The sequence below is a fragment of the Daktulosphaira vitifoliae genome, unplaced genomic scaffold (genome assembly GCF_025091365.1).
Source record: "Daktulosphaira vitifoliae isolate Bord-2020 unplaced genomic scaffold, ASM2509136v1 Scaffold_4, whole genome shotgun sequence".
NCBI classification, from domain to species: Eukaryota; Metazoa; Arthropoda; class Insecta; order Hemiptera; family Phylloxeridae; genus Daktulosphaira; species Daktulosphaira vitifoliae.
This window is the reverse complement of record NW_026099575.1, coordinates 18,575,859-18,597,810: the sequence shown is the minus strand read 5'-3', so window position 1 is coordinate 18,597,810 and position 21,952 is coordinate 18,575,859. Positions and strand designations below refer to the sequence as shown.

At 26.4% G+C, this 21,952-nt stretch overlaps 1 protein-coding gene across 3 annotated transcripts in view; it reads left to right on the top strand.

Moving 5' to 3' along the window:
* Positions 1-15,629: 15,629 nt before the first annotated feature.
* The window catches only part of LOC126904871 (uncharacterized), a 30,318-nt gene continuing 23,995 nt past the window's right edge, over positions 15,630-21,952 (top strand). For 2 of the 3 annotated variants that reach the window (XM_050684194.1, XM_050684193.1), the window contains exon 1: positions 15,630-15,856. Coding sequence is in view for 1 of the 3 variants with exons in the window: in XM_050684193.1 (XP_050540150.1) it covers positions 15,855-15,856 (2 nt within the window). In the remaining 2 variants the exon portion in view is untranslated. Of the gene's footprint in view, positions 15,857-19,175; positions 19,274-21,952 lie in introns of all 3 variants that reach the window. The other variant, XM_050684195.1, reaches the window with a different exon arrangement.

Here is a 21,952-nt window from a genome sequence, read left to right as displayed (position 1 = left end):
GTAACAAAATTGAAACAGATATACATATACAAAAACATCAACGTTAGCACGCTAAGCAAATTAATAAAAAATATAAATATAAACAAAATAATAACAAAAATGGAAAATAACATTTTGATCGGCAAAAACAAGGCAATTCGAGTACAATAACAGTTCTGAAGTGTTACAGTTTTTAATTAAATTTTTAGTTAAAATTTTATAAACATTTTATTTTTTTAATTATTAGTATTTGCTTATATTAAAATTTATATATAGTTATTATAAATAATACAAGATGATTCTTTTAACGACAGGCACTCGATTTCTCATAAATAATAATTACTTTTGAAATTTTTTATGATTTATCAGTATTAATTATTTTTTTAATTTATCCTTGATATCTTATAAGGGTGTTAACTTTATTCTTTTTAATGGAAACTTACAAATTTAACCAGCTTATAAAACAAGGAATATAATTAGGAAAATTACTGATCGTTAACAAATTTTAGACAAATATATCGTAAGTTGTTAACATTTTTAAGTATAGATTGAAGATATGAAGCAAATTATGTTATATTTATCATTACTCTGCTGCACTTCACTATCCGCTATGATATAAAAATATTAATAACCTTCGGAGTACTAATTCAAAAGTTGTTATTGACCAGTTATTNACTAATTCAAAAGTTGTTATTGACCAGTAAAATTACTCATTTTCTGAACTTTATATTTATTTATTTATTAAGCTAGTTAAATATGTATTTTCCATTTATAAAAAATAGTTAAGACTCTAATAAGATATAATTAAATGAATGGATGAATTAAAATAATACTTAACAATAAATAAATCGTGAAGTATATAGAACTAAAAATACTAAAAAGGATTAATACTAAAAAAAACGGTAGCACAGTGGGGTCAAGGCACAGTGTGGAGGAGGCATAGATGGGACAAGTATAGATGATATTTGACAGTGATTAAAATCACTATCATAAGAAACGCTTCGATGCAAATCTGTAGATAGTGTTTCATTTAGAGAAATTGGTGGATTATTCCAAAAGGAACATCAACTCTTATTTCTTTAATTATATCCTGATTAGCAGTTCTTTGATTTTAAAATATAATATATGAATAAATACTAATTATAATTATTAAATTTAGTATACAATTGATATTCAGTAATTTAATATTGTAATTTATACGGAGAAATTATAAAAATAATAAAGAAGTTATATTTTGCTTTACTTTTACGTGTATAAAAATTTAAAGGGCTTGATACAATAATTATCAATAAAAATTATTTGTTACTATAAATGAATGCACTGGACTTCAAGGAACTTTCATCAGAAGCAAAAATATACTTTTCTAAATCAAATTTTCGTGTTGTTTTCAAATCTGCAATTAGACTTTATCTATCAGTTCTAATTTTTTATATTATTACTAATTACATATATAAAATAATTAAAAGAAAAAAAAATTGTTTTCAAATTATTACTGATTTGATTTTTAATATGTTAAAAATGATCAATCCAAATTTTCATTTNGCAATTTTAAGTAAAAAAAATTGAAAAAATATCGAAAATTAGCGATTTTTAAATTTGTAATTTTTTGGGGGATTTCCCCCGTTTACGGGGAACGAGGGAATTTTTTTCAATTTTTGAGGGTAATGTCTTCGACTAGATACGATTTGTGATCTTTTGACATATTGTTCATCAAAATCGGTCCAGCGAGAGCTGAGATTGAGCGTTCACAGACACAAAAAAAAAAATAAAAAAAAAAACACATCATAGTAAAATTAATACCTTCTCAGCTTCGCATCGAAGCTAAAATATCATTATTATTTTAGAAGAAGTTAGAGGTTGCAGTAAAATAATTCGATCTAACAAATTGTGTTACAATAATACTTAGTGCGACATCTAGTGGTTAACAATTCTCAATATTAATTAAGTCATTATAAACTAGAGTTCAAATGTCTGTACTATAAAAATCGATACTAAAAACAGTTTTAAAAAATATACTGACTTGTTTTCTTAGGAATTTTTTTTCATAATGAATCATCAATAATTACTATGTTTATTTTCATGACAACCGTTGCATATTATGAATATTAATTAAATAACTAAAGCTCATAATAATTTTTTTAATAGTTATTACATAATTACAAATTTGCATTAGTTTAACCAATGAAATTTCTATTTTTAAAAACATATTCAATAAGTATGAATAATTTAGAACAAAAAACATTAATATTATCAAAGTAATATTAATTTTGAACATCAAAATTTTCAACTAATTAAAAAAATTCATAGTATATTACATAACTATGATAAAAAATATTATTATGTAAAGGAATTAATTAAAACTTAATTTGTCTTTTCACAAATGAACCATGTCTATCATGCACATCTACAGTTCTTAACACAATAAAATACTTGTGCCCTTGTGAAAATCCTGCAAAGTTACATTGCATCGATAGCATCAACGTTTCTATATTTAAGATATGTTTCCACTGTCGTTTATAATCAACCCATGCAAATATTTTGTAAAATTTGATTTTTACGTGATTATTATTTAACTTTAAATTCCATTGCAATCTGAAATGTTCACTGTCTTCTACTAACTCTAGTATTTTAGGGGTTGGTGGGGGTTTTTCCTGCCAGGCTGGGCTTTAATACATTTTTTAGGGGGTAATGGTGGTGGATGCTTCATAAGTTTTTGGCGATTAATATTTGCTTTGAGATTTGTGCATTTTAATTTTTTTTGGTGTTCAACTAAACTAGGCTTATTTGCATAAAGAAATAATCAAGAGAATATGGAGTCTCTGTATTTTCTACATTCACTTGGGAATACAAAGAAACTGTTAAATGAGAACTACATGTATCATTTGATTCTTTTTGGCTACTAACGCTGACATTTTCCACATAATTATATTACAAGCCAAAGAGTATGTCTGTTATGTTCGTCAATAGCCCTTACAGCGAAATGATATTTACAGTTATATTCATTCATATGTATCAAATAACAAAGGTACCAGGTTTTTGCCACGTAGAATCATATGGAACCTGGTTGGTTTCTTTCCAAATATAAATTTCAAAACCCTTTATCTTTGGAAAAGACAAGTTCAACTTTAAATCCCAATTTAGAGTAACAACTAATCCATCACTTTTAGCTTTGACTTTAGGTGCCGGTGTAACTTTTTTCCAAAAATGGCTTATTAAAAAATGAAGGAACGGTAGGTAGGGTCAATCCATGCCAAATCATCCAGAAGTGGTTGCACGACCATCTCATATTTTTCTTAAATTTTCAGGGTTTATTATTTATGCTATAATTAGATTAAAACAATTTTTTTTTTTTTTTTTTTATGACCTTCCGATTTTTAGGGCTATTTCAATGTAAAAAGTGTTAAAAATAGCTTTTTTAACATTAGCAATTGTAGTACATGATGAAATTCAAAGATAAATGATATGTTCCGTTTAATGTCTAATGATAATCTAATGTCTTATATAAGGTGATTTTGAAATGTATGTACAGCAATGGTATTATGTTCCATGTGATCACTAATTATGCATATACATCGACACTTAATTATATTTTCTATTTTATAATAATAAACAAAGGGATGAAGAGTGGCTTATTTATTAACCAAGTGGAAGCTTTGAATTTCATCATGTACTACAAAATTATAATTTTCTGAAAAATAATAATAATTTTTCTTCTTCATTATTATGATCAGCAAATGAAGATTGTCATAAATCAGTGTATGGATCTTTTTCTAAAAATTTAATTAATCTTGCTAATCTATATCAGAATAAGATTATCTAATTAAATATTTATAAAGACAAACAACGCAAAAGTATTAGATTTAAAATTAAAAATATCCACAATACAACCTATAAAACCTATACACAATTCTTACAGAAAAGTTTATATGTAATAATTATAATATATAATAGTTACATTGTATTGTAATATATTACATATACAGTAATATATAAAAAAATTATAAAAATATGGTTTGAAAACAACAAAAAAGTATCATTAAATTACATGATTTTGAACGGATTTTTACTGATTTTCTAATGCTAAATTTTACATGTTAAACTTTTTTCTCAAACTTCAAATTTATATGGTGTATTAAGAAGATATATAACTAAAAAATTTAAAAAAAAATTNAAGAAGATATATAACTAAAAAATTAAAAAAAAAATTTTTTTGAAATTAGGTCCCCCAACAGAGATAATGCACCTAGAATACGTGTCTTTTTATAAAATTTCTAACTTTGTAGGCCTCTAAATCCCAAGAAAATTGTTTTAAATATTTGAAATTTAGTTGAAACATAGATTATATACTATACAATACCACATTTGAAAATCACTATAAAATAATAACTTCTTAATGGTTTTAAGTGAGCTCAAAAACGCCAATTTTCTCAAAAAAAGCACCATTTTTAAAAAGTCATTTAAGTTTGAAATTTCACATAAATTTTTTTTTTTTTTTATGTTAACTTTAAGTTATAATAAGGTCAATCCTAAAATTTTAAGTCGATTGAGTTAATATTGAATAATCTGTGTGTTTTTTAACGTTCTGGCTATTTTTTACATTGAAATAGCCATAAAAATCGGAAGGTCATAAAAAAAAAAAAAAAAATTGTTTTAATCTAATTATAGCATAAATAATAAACCCTGAAAATTTAAGAAAAATATGAGATGGTCGTGCAACCACTTCTGGATGATTTGGCATGGATTGACCTGGTAGCGATGATGGATAAAAGAACTTATTTCTTCCAAAGTAAAGTTCCTTTTCCTCATTACTATAAATATTAGACTATCCATTTGAAATATAGCCTTTTAATTTTTTAGCCGATTTAATTTTCGTCGTACAATGCGTTTGGTTTTCAAATTTTTGACTTCTTGAATAGCTTACGCAATCTATTTTTAATAAAAAAACTTATAAAATATTTAAAACGAAACTAATTTTGTGATAAAACTTGAGAAAAACATTTTAAGAGATCAAAAACTTCTCAAAAGATGCACTGCAATAAATCATGGTATAATTTTTTTTATACCTGCATTCTATGTTTATTAAACTATTGTGTAATTATAGAAACAAAAGTGAAAATAAACAAGTAAAATAAACAAACAAGTTAAGTAAATATGGCCAATTATAATTTTATATATTAATAACTTTATTTCTGATTATTAAAATTTTTAAATCAATTTATTATTTCAAATTGTTTTATTCAAGTCCAAATAATTATTTTTGAAAGATAAGTGTGCTATCCAAATTTAAATTGTAAATTCATAATGCCTTACATATACAGTGTTGATCTTATCAATAAAAAAATCCTATAGATTTTATTATACAAAAACTATATCTACTTATTTTTTTCTGCAGTACACATAAAAAATAAAAAAAATAATTTTATTATTGTTATTATACTTTATATGATAAAAAAATATCTAAATTTATAAATTTAACTCAATAGGAATATAAAATTACGCGAATACGTTTTTTAAGCTCAACTTTAAAGTAGTTCTAATGAAAACACAAATATAAAATAATTAAATAAAAAAATGTTTAAGTATTTAAATTATCTATTTATTTCAAAACAGATGATTTTTTAATGTTTTCATTAATTAGTTCATTGTTTATTAACCTTTAATTTTCTTTTCTTTTTCAAATTTAAAAAAATAAAGACAAATAATTATTTCACAGTAATCCTAGATTAAATTTAAGAAGAGTAACCATAAATAAATTACTAAATAAACTAATAAAAAAGATATCTGGTATCTTAGCATTGTTCCTTAAATCGATATGACAAGAATTCGTAGAAAAAATGTTCTCGTCTAAATCATTTTCTTATTTTACAATTAATCTAATGGCTAAAGAAAAATATGTGTAAAGGAATTCCCATCTGTATGATAAAATAATTTCGAATTTGCGTGGGAATGTCCTACGCGCACAAAATCGTTTTCTATCGACTGTTTCAACCTAGTCGGCAATTAACAGTGATAATGACTGCCGTGGATTAAAATAATTATATATTCTAAAATTCTTGTGCTTTAATTAATTCAATGACTATTCAAGGTTGAAGATTAACCATGATGAATGCCTTTGTGTGTTTTAAATACAAAATAAAGATTGACGGGAAACTTGAGTTATGGAATTCCATATCTTGGTATTTATCAGTAGCATATATGTACATTATTCAAAACAATATACTCAATAAAGTAAAAATTTTCATAACAAAAATTAAGAAAATAAAAATTAATATAAAAAATTATAAAAAATTATTTATATTATATATACAAATTTTAAAATATAAGCAACAATTTCATACAAATACAAATTCACAAGGGTATTACAATTTTATGTCGATATTGTAATCCTTTTAAAAATTATAACTTAAAAAAAATAGTATTCTGTAATTAGAATTTATGAAATTGAATTAAATTGTTTAATAATTAAGCATTTATTGTTATTTATGTCGATAATTATTATCAACGATATGATTTTCAAAGTCCTAGGCAAACATTATTAACAAAGAGCCCAAAAACTTATTAATAAATGTTTTATTTTATGGTTATCACTATTTTGTGCAAGGATCTAAAACACTGATAAATTGGAGGGCCTTAAACGCTCTCTTAACTCATCAAACTATAAATTTGTCCTTAATTGGATAACAATTTTTAAATTAATTGTTGCTAATTCAAATTTTACCATCCAATTAATGAAATCGAAAATTCTTATTTATTGTTTTATAATTTATGTGACTCATAGCTGTAACTATTCTTTAAAATTCATTAATGATTCACTTCAAATTACAGTTTTGATCGATCTAATAATAATTATTATGTTATTTCAATCTTAAACCTGGAGGCATTCTAAATTGGCTATGAATATTTTTTGACATTCCTAAATATCTTAATAATTTCTATAATTTTCTATTTGAAAACTAGTATTGTGTTATAAAATTACTTTACGTACTTTTTTTCATTATTTCCTTTTAATAAGTAATATGTTTTAAATTAAATGCTATATGAATACGTTATTATTATTAGCCATATTGTATTCTTAGTTGATTTTATTGAATTGTAGCTAAATCAACAAATTACTATTTTTTTTAAGTATAAGCATTTATTGAGATCATTAAATTATTAATATTAGCCAAACATATTAAGATATTATTTTGACAATTGAAATAAGAAGTTCGATAATATGAACTATCCAATAACAGTAACAATATAAGTTTAAATTATTCGTATGAAATCAAATTTTATGTTCTCTTTACTTTGTATTTCACGGGTAAACATTTTCTATGTTGTTAATTAAATATTTTCTCCCCATTGTTGCCGTATAGTTGACACGTGATAAGAATAAGTTTCGATATCAACTAAGCACCAGATTTTCATTTAAAATTTGAATTGATAAACCAATGAAGTCTAATAGTGTCAATATTTAGTGTTTTAACAAAACAATTCAAAAAAAATTCTACTATACCTATTTCGAATTTTATTTAAATATAGACCAACGTATTTTCTGTCACAAATTTAAAGCTTAGAAGTTTAGAAAATGAATATGCTACCTACTAATTATTAAAGTAGATTTCAAATTATGTGTGATCGGAAAGTACATATATTTTAATGCATATAAACTAAGGTATTATGTTATAACTAAAAGTATATTTTTATGATATTTAGTTATTAATTATTCATATTTAATTGTTAATAAGTACTATTAATCAAACATAATGAACGTTAAATTCTTTGCTCCGTTAATTTTGTCTATTGAATTATTATTTTAAGCAGTTGAATAGGAAGTTTATATTCATCACTGAGATTTTTAATTGCGAGTTGGCGCTCCTACAGCACATGAATGCTGAACGAATAAAGAGTATCATTTTCAGCTAGTATTTATGAAGGTACTGCAATCATAAAACGATATGGACATCAGAAGGTTATGAGTCCATGGCATACGTTCAATGAATGATTTTTGATTTTATTTAGGAATGTGGAACGGAAACTATTGCAAGAAACCGCCGTCGGTATTATCTTAAGAGCGATGAATAATTGAGATAAAAATACTTTTGGTTTGCGGCCGGATTTATCAAATTTCATACCTATGATAATTTATTTTTATGACCTGTTTTAGCCAAATTTCAACAGTTTTTTCATACTGTTATTTGATTGAAGTGATTAATTCAAGTTTAAATAATAATATTTAAATGGTCGAGGGCCTTTGGCCTTTAAGGTTTTTAAAGATTTGAACTATTTGGTAGGAAATTTTGTCTTTGATAAATTACAGATTTAAGAATAAACTTTCTTTTGTATTACAATATAATTACAATTATCAAAACTACATGATAATTTATAGTATTTTAATAAAGAATCGAATTAAAAGTAATAGTAAAGAAAAGGGAGTGTGAAGTTCTGACCGAATCGAGCCAAAACAAAACGAACAATAATAATTGTGTGGAATAATAATAATTTTCGATAGCAGTAATAGTAACTGACGATGGCCGTAAAAGAAACGAATTTAAAATCCACTTCAATATTATTATGTATAAAGATTTAGGTACAAATTTACTAACTATAGGCCAATAAGAAGTGAAATGCAAATTAAATTATAGGACTTACAAACACTCACGTATTTAAATATTTTAATAATAAAATATGTTATTTTGTAGATGTATTAAGTACGTGAGCCAAATAAAACGTTTCAAATTTTATTGGTCACTATAATAAGATAAGCGTGTCGTTAGATAGGCCAAATTAGATTTATTACATTATAGGAAAACTTGAACTTAATAAAATAATATATCATTATTACAAAATGTTTAATAAATGTTCAATACTATTAGCAATATATTATAATGTAATAACAAATATATATATATATATATATATATATATATATATAGGGAGAGAGAGAGAGAGTAATCAAAGTGTTTTCATTGAAAAATTCATTTTTTATTATTTTTAAGTATTGTATAATGTTGCATTTAGTTTATCACGCCGTATGCACTTTTTTTGTCTCATAAAATTTGTAGTTATAAACAATCTTGATTTTTTTTAAACTAGGCAAACATTAAGAAATATAAATTTAGTATTAATAGTGATATTCAAATTCTATTTATGAGTAATGAACTGAAACAAAATGAAAAATAAAAGCGTTCTCTTATCCCATTGATGAGATAAGAGTTCAGTTAGTATTCAGTAAGTTTTAAGGAGCAAATGAACAAATAAGTTATTTATTTTTTATTGAAAATAACAAAATTATGACAGCGTTTATTGAATTTAATTATTTTGTAATTAAATATCATAATATTTAATTATAATGCGTAAAAAAAGAGTTAACTATTTAGAATTTTTTTTCTCAAAAAATGATATTGCTTAATAAATGTCTTATTTATTATAGCTTGAAAAATATTACAAATTATACGATAGATTATTCAAATTTATAAAATCATGTGTAATCTCATTTGTTTCAAAAAATATATTCTTTTAGCTACGTTGAACTTTTACCCTAAATCTAATATTTTTCTTACGTGACAAAAATTGTGTCATTACTCAACATTGATTAATAATAATTTGCTGTATCCAACCAAAAAAAAAAAAATCAAATATTATAAAATTATGTTTTATTTTTATTTAATAATATTCATAAAGAGTGAAATATAACATAAAAGTATGAAAATGTTTTATAATCTGTATACAAATATAATCTATATAACTATAACTTTTCCCTTAATTTATTTTCTCTATTGAAAACATTTATTTTTAATTTTGTAAAAATATTGAAAATATTCATCTTAAATCTTTCAGCTTAATTATTGAGTTTAATTTTTTTGGGTACAGTTATGTTATAATAATCTGATGTCAAGGTCAATTATTTATAAATAAATTTGATGTCAAACGATAATTTTTGATTTTATTTTCTACTTATTTTTTGTCATATTATCAAAATTATTTATTTTATCTCATTATAGAATTTTAAGTAGTATTATGTTATTCTTACACAGACAAATTATTATGAATGTGAATTTATACAGACTATTAAAATTATAATATAACACATTATCTAATTAATTCTACTATTACTTCATTGTTTATTAAAAATGTATTTATTTAAAAAATAATGAATATTGACAAAGTTTGAACAAAAATTTTTGAAACTAAATTAATTTTTTTCTCTATTTACTGATATTTTTACACAACAATACAAATAATTTTCTGAACTTTGAGGAATTAATTCACATTTTTAAAAATCATAGCAAATCCAAGTACATAATACAAAATTCAGATATTCTGCTCTGTCCATGATTTTAAAATAATGTTTATAAAGCGTAAAAAACATAATTAAATCTCCAACAAACAAATTATCACTGAATAATTCTCTACTTAAATTATGTATTACTGAACTCTTACCAATAATAATATCAAACAAATAATTATTTAAATAAATATATAACTTTTATCACTTTATAAATACTAACATTTTACATATGCCTTAAAGCATTATTGCTTAATAAGCAATCATTGAAATTGCGAAAATATGTTTTAATTATTTCTGTGATTCAGCGGTTAATATGAAACACATATAATCGAGTAACTATTTAACAAAAATGTAGTCAAATTTGAATAATGAATACAGCGAAAAGAAGTTATTACAAAATAATTTCACAAGTGCAAATAATTGATTCCAGAATTAAATCGAAGATGTGATAAGATACAAAATATTTCTACATTTTATTTACACAAATGCATGTATGTTACACATTTATATATTCACATTTTGTTGTACGAACACGTTGTGGCTATTGTCACACGTAATGATAAGTAATCGATTAGACGCATCACTTTATAGATTGTAATACACACAACCGGATGCTCAAGGTCGGCGGTATGGATGTTCTTCCTTTGGACGAAGAGGTGCGAGTATACATTCCCGAAAGAATGGAGGATGTAGACATCCGTTCTATAGACCTGTCCGACACTGGACGCATCAGTTACAATGACTTTATTGTAGTTATCAAAATTGTAAGTAGGCGAATGTTGGATCTATACATTGTAACGAAACACAGTTGAAGACTTCAATGAGAATAAAAAGTACCGAAATCATACGGTTAAATGGGATCACAGTAGGAGTTACGACCATTACATTTCATACTATCATTTAGTATTTTATTGTTTGTTTTTTGTATTCATAAGTACGGCCCGACCTTGTGGTATACCAACAACCGTATTAGCCTATTCGGAGCTTGTTGGAGTATGATTTTGAGGACCGCTATAACTGTATAAATAATATAACATTAAAAATACAACCTCTGCATTTATTAAGTACGTACAGAAATAACACACTCAAATTGTAGTTAATTCATATAAACGTGTTGAAAAATAATCGATTTTTAAAAACTTCAAGGTATTTTTTTTAATAAGCTCCTGATGGTTTTCATGTAATCATGATTGTATTTCAAAGACAAGTATCACGTGTACAAATATTCCAACCCTTCGTATGACCTTTATCTAGTCGCTTTATATTGTTATTACTTCGTGAGAACCATCTAAAGTCGTAAACTATGTTGATGCAGGACTAGGATGCAATCAGTACAATCATTAATGAAAACAATAGAAATCTCTACGAGACGATCAAGCATCTGCATAATCTCATTAATCACTCGCGTTCCTGAATTAGCCCGTGTGTTATAAAAATATTTACTCCAACAAAGTAAATTTAAATTCAGTATGACGAGAACAGTAAAAAATTCTACTATATTATCTATTACACTATACATCACGTAATATTAAAAAAACTCTGCTAATTCTAAAGAGCACTGTAAAAATAACCAATAAATTGTATCTATACAATCTATTGAAAAATTAAATACCGTTGAGATCTATTACCACACGCCAAAGATTGTTGAACGGTTAACTTTAGAAATTTCACAATTTCCTTTTCAATATTATTTGCAAGCTAAAGTGAAGTATGATAAATATTTTAAAAGCGGCAAATACCAAAGAAATGAAAATAGTAAGTGTAAATATTTTTCAGAAAGTTAAATGGTTGCCTGAGCACTTTAGAAAATTAATCTTTAGATAACACAACGTGACCCATATTTCAACAAAATAAAAAAATGAGACACACTTGAAGGGTTTGTGTATCATTTTTATTTTCGCGTAACAAACAAAATATTGATGTTATGTATTTACAACACCATTTCCATAGTCATATAAGTAATCATGCAAAATATCAAATAGACAAATATAATAATTTTAATTATTGCTTATGTAGTATTATAACAAATAATGCAAGTAACATTTTTACTATTATATAATTTTATTCGTTAGCAAATAAGAGTAATAGTTAGTATAATGTGTAAAATAATCTGAATAAAAAGACCATCACAGAGGGGTCGCGGCACAGTGGTCAAGTGGCATAGTTGGATCAAGTATAATGATATCTGACAGTGATTAAAATCACTATTAAAAAAAAAGCTTCGATGCAAATCTTTAGATAGTGTTTAATTTTAAAAAATTGGTGTATTAATCCAAAAACCACATGATCTGCTATTTTCTTATTAATATCCTGAATGAAAAAGGGATTATTAAAAAATATTATTTCTCATAAAAAAATTTTATTGATCCATACACTTTTCAATAAGTTATAGCATTATAAAGTTAAAAATGAAATCAAACATTTTCACACGAAAATAGCATTCGGTAGCCATTTTCACCACGAAGACAAGTCCAGAGCTCAATTTTTTTTTTTTTCATAATAAAGTATATTACATTATCATTAATTTAAGATATATATAAAAGTGTCAGACTTTCCGGAACATTTTCAAAAGTTAGTTGAAAAAATTAATTTTTTGTGAAAAAGTTGTCATTTTAAATCCCCCCAGTGGGCATGTTAAGGGTCAGTATTTAAAAAAAATATACCAAATGAAAGATAATGATATCATGCATCTATATAAAAAAAAATTATATTGATTTGGTTATTTTTAAAAAAGTTATGGCAATTTTAAGTAAAAAAAATTGAAAAAATTTCGAAAATTAGCGATTTTTAAATTTGTAATTTTTTTGGAGATTTCCCCCATTTACGGGGAACGAGGGAAATTTTTTCAATTTTTGAGGGTAATGTCTTCGACTAGATACGATTTGTGATCTTTTGACGTATCGTTAAAAGAAATCCGTTCGGTGAGAGCTGAGAAAAAGTGGTAATAGACACAAAAAAAAACACATCATAGTAAAACCAATATCTTCTCAGCTTTGCATCGAAGCTAAAAATAATCAACATTAAAATTGACCTAGATATGATATCAGTATATATATGAAAGATATCTCCTCTGATGTGGTTTTATAATCAGCATTATGTTTTATTACCTACTGTAATTCATTTTGATTCTTCACCAACCATATATTTCACTATGAACATACCTTAGTACCCTCGATTTTATAACATGAAAATAATATTTCCATTTTTATAATAGCCGCTTAAATGATCATAAGGTTGTATTTATAAGCGTATGGAACTGAATTTTTATCACAACGCTGTTCATTCATATAAATTCAAATTAATAATCATTAATCTATTAATATGAATAAACCAATTAATATAGTGCTAATTTCAAGGTAAATTTAAATAAACAATAATTAACCAATTAATTAATTTAACATTTGTATATATTACACTTTTATAATCCTTTATTTTAATTTAACAAAGCTAAACACTTAGTAATGATTAATTGATGGGTGAGATATTGCGACCAATAGTAACAATACATCAACAATAGATAACATTATTTCTTAATTTACTATTTTACTATTTTACGTCTAAATATTCAGTTAAAATTAAATAATTACATACATTTTTCAATGATGAAGTCAGATTTGTATTGATTTATAAGTTATAACTAGTTTAAACTTTTTACCATCAACAATGATAAAATTTACATGTTTCGGTAGGAAATGAAGGGCACACTGAAAAAAGTAAAACTGTTTTTGGTTTTCGTTAGTGAATATTTTACAACTTTACCCAATAACAAATAATATTTAATTAGGAAATATCTAGTGAATAATAAATGACAGTTTTGCTGAGTCAAAATATATCGATACTTAAGACAATTTTATGATTAATTGCATGAAAAGATTTTAACTTCAGTAAAATATTAAGGATTGATATAATAAAAATTACTTCTAAAATTATATAGAGATGACAAGATAGCTGATTTTATGACGTTAACAATGAATCATTCAAATTCTTCTATTATGTACGATTATTAATACTTCACCAATATATTGATAGTATTACTTTAAATTATATAATCATTTTTGGAAAAAATACATGTTTATTTTCTTGTACAATACGTTCTCTTATAAACTTTAAATTTTTTGTTTAATTAATTTCGAATATCAGATCAAATACAAAATTAAGCTAAATATTTAGTGTTAATATTTTAATTTNGATTATTAATACTTCACCAATATATTAATAGTATTACTTTAAATTATATAATCATTTTTGGAAAAAATACATGTTTATTTTTTTGTACAATACGTTCTCTTATAAACTTTAAATTTTATGTTTAATTAAATTCGAATATCAGATCAAATACAAAATTAAGCTAAATATTTAGTGTTAATATTTTAATTAAAAAAAAATCTAACCAATACACAATATCATTCATAAGTCATTGACAGTTTTTTTATCGATTTTAAAATTAACTTCGACAGCAAAAGACGTTATTTACATTTGTTATAATTTAACATTGATTGAATCGTTGTGTTGGAAAAATTAATAAGAAGAAACAAATGCTGATGCATTATTTTTTTTGTCCTTTAATTAATTACTCTACTCAGAATGAACTTAGTGTAGTTTATAAGAGTACTATAGTCCTCTCCTTTGACCCGTATTGGTCCTTTTTAATAGGTTATTATAAATATATTAACAGATTAACATGATAATTATTCGACCAATTCCAGAATTCACTATAAAAACTTACTCCTTAAAAAATTGTATTAGCATAGTGACGATGTTCAAATGTCGTTTGGTCACAAAACTATTGTCGTAGAGAAATTAGAGTATAATAAAATGAGGCAAACAAAAAAATATCTTTGTCATATTTTATGTAAAATAATGATTATAATTAATTATATTCAATAAATTATTGGTACTGAATTATAAGTAATTAGGACAAACGCGAACAAAATTAATAAATACTATATTCATACGTTTTTTTGATTGACCGTCAAAATACGATTACAAATACTTCTTGATTACAGTTTAGAAATATTTTCATTCAATTTTTTTTTCGAAACGTTCGTTATTTTCATTCAATTTTTTTTTCGAAACGTTCGTTATGTTACTTATATAAAGTCTATTTAAAATTATTAAGAAATTATTATTTATATGGGCCGTATATTCAAATTATATTGGGCTCCAAATATTCAGAATTATAATGTATTGATTACTATCAACTTATCCAATTTTGAGCATTTTAATGTATCGAGTAAAATATTGGGTTATTCGGTTTTTTCAAATTAGAAGTTCGACAAATCACTAATAATTACTGTTTAGTGACGAGCCTACTATAATTCACCTTCCATAGAATGCGCTCCAGTAGCTCGGTATCTATGTGCATGTTACCCAGCCACTCTGAGGGCATGTGCGTTCCAAGAGTTGTGTCGTACACACATGTGTGTCGGTGTTCGTCCGTTTTGTGTAGTGCCGTGTACTTATAATTTTATAAAAATTAATTAACGGTATCATTTTTTTATAAGATAGCACGTTAAAAATATATTTAAGTGAAAACAATCATTTAAATGCAACAGCAGATATGTGCTAACCAAGGAAGTAATCTAGTTAAAAGGATACACGAATGTAAGTTAATTTCAATTTAATTAAAGACATTTTGTCCATAACTGAATAATTTAGTTCTACAGTAACAGTTCTATAGTATAATTTGTGGCTACACACAAAAAAATATAGTATTCGTTTCAAGTAAAATTAGTAATATTAAATTAACGATATAATCAAAAATATCATAAAGTGTTATTTTAACTGTAATAAAATACTTTATTGGTTTTCAATAACACTCTTTTAAATGTCTAAGGTAACTTTATTTTAAGATCATCAATATTAAGTGAATAAACTACTATATATTTTTTATGCACTTAATTAATATGCCTTATTGTTTAATCTTTATAATGATTACCATTTATATAATTAATAAAAAATGTCTATTACATTTATTTGTAAAAATAATTACTAGAAAATTAATAATTTCTGCCCTAAATATTTCAGTGAAAAGAATCGGAACAATCGGCCTTTGATAACAAGCTATCAAATTTAATTAATTATCCTACAAATTACTTAATTCTTAAACATGATTTAAAATTACCATGAACCTTGTATAAATTTAATTGGTTTATTTTTATTATTATTGTTTTTACTACGATGAAAACTTTTAACTGACAAAAAGTCTAGTTAATCTAATAAATAAATAATTTCATGGTCGACCAAAAAGATTTAACTTAGGAAATATAAGAAATATTTGCGTTATTAGGTTTCATTGCCTGTTGTAGGCTTAAACTTTTCACATTTTAATTGCTTTAACTAAACTTTTGGCCTAATGGAACCCTTATACATTGTAAAAATAATGACTGGAATCGTATCTTATCTATTACTCATATTACATATGTTTATAAAATAAACAAATATCCACACAACAAAATGATACATTTAAGTCTGTATATTAATAACAGACCATTAAAGTTTGTAAAAAGGGTAAACCTGTTAACCAGAAATTATTATCCATGGGTAGACTTAAATTGTTAAAGTTTCTGTATTGTTAATTTAGAGCGGATTAATTGTTACTTTGTTCTGTGTATAAATATATATAATACTTTTATATGTATCTACCGGTTTACTGGCTTGAAACGTGATCTGTCACTAAACTTAGAGTAATTTGAAAATTATTACTTATTATTACTTGGGTACTTACAAGTTTAGATTAGACAAAACCTTAAGTGAAGCATAAATTACCTCTAAAATATAATTTAAAATTACCCTAAATTTCTAATATGTTCAACTACAGTGTTTACACAGTATACAGGATGTTCAGTAAGTTAGGAAACAGTTAAATTGTTACAAACAATGAGTACAATAGAAATTCGTTTCCTTATTTACTGAACACCCTGTATAGGTATTATTAATGAGTATAAAAATTTACGAATAATGAATGTATGATAAGTATCATGCATTAGTTCACGTAATTATTTCAGTTCAAAATAACTTTGAGTAATGCGATCCGACTGATCGGTACTAAAGATTTCAGATTTTTTGTTTTCGTCTTCGAAGGTGGGCAATACAGAGCGGCATACTAGACTGTTAAAGTGCACGTTAATTCTGCCGAAATGATTAAAGGATATTACATGTACGACGGCATTACATCCATTCATTATCTATCAAATATCTGTGGCCGCTTAATTAAAGTAATGGGTTCACTACAATGTTTTAGCGAACTCCGGTCCGTTTAGAGGCGTTCGATGGTTTTCGCGTATACATCTTTGGCGTTAAAGAATAATAATTAGCGCCGACTACAGGAAATACCACAAGCTATAACATACTATAATATTTTTATCGCTTAGATGCGCAAAGAATGCTAATACTCTTCCCTTTCTCGATTGCGTCATGGTTGTATTTTTTTCAAAACGGACATCGTCGTCTACATAGATCAGTTTTCGGTGTGAGTAGTTGAAAAATTAAAATGTTATATCACACACTTCGTGTTCAGAAAACACTAGAGAAGGTGACAGCCGCATAAGCGGCTTCGTGCGGGTATCGAATGTCTGGTCGCCGTATACCTCTTCAACAGGTGGACAGGTACAACGACAAAGACGCTGACCCGGTCCTGAGGAATTCAAATATTATAGCAACGATGTATAAGTGAAGAATTTTTTTCAATCGTTATATTTTTATACGGACTCGAAATACTTGCTACCACGCCTCTTAACCAACAAATATAGTACAAAAACCGCAAATCTCAATGTAATGTCATCTCAAAATGATTCTCGGTTTGAACAGAATCCCTTACCATAATCTTTACACACACAATAAAAACACTTAAAGGTAGTAAATGCACAAGATGTGTAATCACGGTCATCACTGATGTGTTCTTATCGCTGTTCGATTCTAACCACCAACTTAACCTAACCACTACCCGGTTAAGTTGGATTTAGTATCGGCCATCCTACTGCCGCAGCAATAATCCTCGTCACAGAACCATTGTTGCATGGCTTGATGATTGTTCAATCTTCTTTGAATCACACAACACTCTGGTGCTTACACATACTTGTGTGTACTTATATAATAATAATAATGACCACATCATTAGTAGCATTCGTACGATGAAATAGCCGCGTGGCGGTCCACTGACACAACAAAGCGGATATCTTAACCTACCCCCAGAACATCAAACGTATACTCTCCCACGAATGAACGAAGAAGCACACGCACTACATACTTCCACATTTACGATTATAAAACGACGAGACGACTCTGGTCGTGTTACTAGACATATCGAGGTATGAGATCACGTAGGTCCAAACAGTTGCCCTCAGTTTAATTTCACAGTAATGTTTTTTTAACTGTATTTACTCCGGACTTTAAAAACGCTGACTGTTTGTCCCTCTCTATAAAAAATTGAAATGTCAAAGTGATGGTGGCACAATTTTTTTCTAATTTAATGTAGACTAAATAACTGTTTATTATAATTTATATTTACTCATAAAACACCCATTGAAATTGTTGTTTAATCACAAATTTATCAATGTAAACTATATTCCAGCGTGTATGAATATTTTTATATGTATTAATACTTGTCTGTACATGTTTTATGCTCTTTTCTTATTAATTCTGAGTCACTGAAAAATTAAAGACATGCTATTGTTTTTATCAGACTTTATTTTTAGTGTTTTAAGATTCGGGTCTTAATGAAAACCGCACACAAGAATCAACAGGACGTGCACCGAATAAAGAATTACATACTTTTACGTTTCATCAAACGAACCATATAATTTGTTTTTATAAATAATGCAACATTTACAGTCTACATAAGATCGAAGCGTTATAAAATTCAATTTTAATGAACAACGGGTCTCCTGTCTGATAAAACGTTTTACTCTTTTTTATTTTTTAGGATGCTTTTACGACCTTTTTTGATTATGGCTTTAAAGGTATATCTGCATGAAGACCATAGCAAGTCTATCCTCGATGAATTACTGAGACCATATACACGTAAGATAAATATTCCAAACATGTGATTGTGGCCATCAATGAGAAACTTGACTAAATTTACAAGATAACCCATTTGTAATCCATACCTCTGGCTATAAATTTATTTATAAAATAAAACACACGTTTATGTAACGAAACCATCTATGCCTTCACCTAACCGTATTTAGACTTTCATGATCTTCTTTGTATAAAATTACCCCGGGGCGTCCTATTGGCGGCTGTTGTTGGTTCGTACACTGCCGAGGTGTGTACCTACCGGTCGCGTTGGAATGCACTGGTCAAGTGCGAGGCTCTGCTGTTGGGTCTTCAATATTTTAGTCATGACCATAATACTGCGTAAAAAAGTCATACTCGTAGGCATACAATCACTTATACTTATGACAACTCTTTGTCGAGCCTAAATTTATTTCGAAGATTGTTGTATCGAATATAGTGACAAAAAAAGAGCACTGGGTATAAGTATAAAAAATGAAATATTACAATTTTAGTAGCGTTTGTTTGACAAGTAAAAAAACTAAAAAGACTATCTCATGATCTAAAAAATTTTTACATATCCAATAATGGAATACAAATAACTGTATTTAGAATGAGAATACATAAAACATTTTTACATTACTCGATGCCAAAAAATTTTTTTTGAGAATAGCTATACGTGAGAGATGATAATTGTAACAACCTCTAAAATATTTCTATTTAAAGTGAACCACAGTAACATTATAAACGCATCACTGGACACATTGCCTTTGTACAATGCAGAAAAAACACGCTGTAAAAATTTACGATAAAACAATATTTCAACACATCTCTAGAGAAATGAAACAATAAAATAAAAATCTTTTTAGGTCTTATAGGGTCTTGGTTATTTGGAGTGTATTTTTATTGTGGCTTATAACATGACTTTGTGTATTTCGCTAGGTGGTAGTTAACACGTTAAGTGAAAACCCGTCAAAAACAATAATAACAATATAAAAAATAATCTCATCACCGCTATACCTCAAGGCACTGTACCTTTTTCCGAGACTACCGGGCGTTACCACAGGTAGCAATGCTACCACCGCGAGCTGCTACGCCAGTCGTCACAATAAATCTCATTTAAACGCAACAGCGTCCGAAAGCAAACGATTATTTATTTTTACCCCAAGTCTATAAAATTAGAATAACATTACAAAGCGTACAAAGCAATTAAACGAAAATATATCTACACGTGTTTAATAACAATAAACATAAACGTTCAGAATTAATTATTCGAAATCTTCCAACGGCAATATACATGACCAATATACGGTACATTTTAACAGTTAATACATTCGTTTTAGTCGGTATATAATTATTTTTTTAATTTGAAACAATGGTCGTTGTTTGGGGCCTAACATTCGAAATGGTTAAGTCGTTGTTGATGCTTAAGTAATAAACTTCACATTTGTTTTGTTCTATACTTATCCATGCAAACTTTCACCAATTCAAAAAAACAATATTATTATTATTATAAAAACGTATCCATTCACGTTTTGCCACTGTCGATATGTCACTTTCTATTGTTACTGATGTTGACCACGAGGTGACCGCTGAACAGCCACGTTTGCCGTTGTTAATGTAGAACGCGCATGCATTATCGTATTCGTGTGGATTTCCGATAGTTTTTGTATTAATAGTTCCCGTTTAGACTTAAAAACTTAATAATGTTAAATCTAAAATACTGATTCGCTACAGCGAGTAAAGGTGGTAGCATCCAGGAAAATATTCATGCTGAGAGAAAAAACAGCGTGACAAAACCACCACCGGACCATATCGCGTTTCCTACCTTTTGTGAGCAGCACCGATTGACACAAAAGAAAAATTTACTCCTTCAACGGGTCACACGTCATTTGTTTTTATACTTTTATGCTCCTATAATATCGCTTTGTTGTTTTCTTACCCCAGGAAGCTCGACAACGCACATGCTGTTGTACAAGTCTGTAATTTAATATAGAAAAGACGTTATATTCTTATTTAGAAGTATTTACTGCGGAGTTAAAAATGAATTTCCTGTGAGGATTCAAATCAAACTTCAAATCTAATTATAATATGTATATATATTTTTTTGCAACTACAAAAAATCAACAATACAAAAATTGTTTTAGATTTATATTTTTTATAAATAAACAACACTGAGTGGATTTTTAATCTTTTTAAGAAATTAATAATTAATCATCTAGTCAAGCGATTACAACAGACTTAGAGATAAGCTAAAAAAAATAATTCAGAAAACCGAATACAACCAGAGTTGAATGTTAATACACTATTTGTAGTGAAATAGTTTTACAAAACAATAGCTGCATTTTTTTTTTTTTTTAAAGACAAAGACGACAAGATTTACACAAATATGTACAAATGTTTGATGTAGATGTACTTTCACTGATGGGATTAATAATACGTTTAAAAACAATATTCTATTTGTTTGCTTTTAATTACTACCGGGAGAAAACCATCCAATTGTCACTAATCGATTAAAGTGAGAATAAATTATTTCTTTGGTCTTTATACATTTCAATGTAATGTTTTATATCGGTGTTGTTATATAACTCAGACGATTTTAACTGTCACTGAAGGACATTCTAATTCAGGTGAATGAGCAGAGAAATACCTATATCCGACAAATGCTATTGCTATGGTAGTCCTGAAGAAGAATACAGGTTCTTA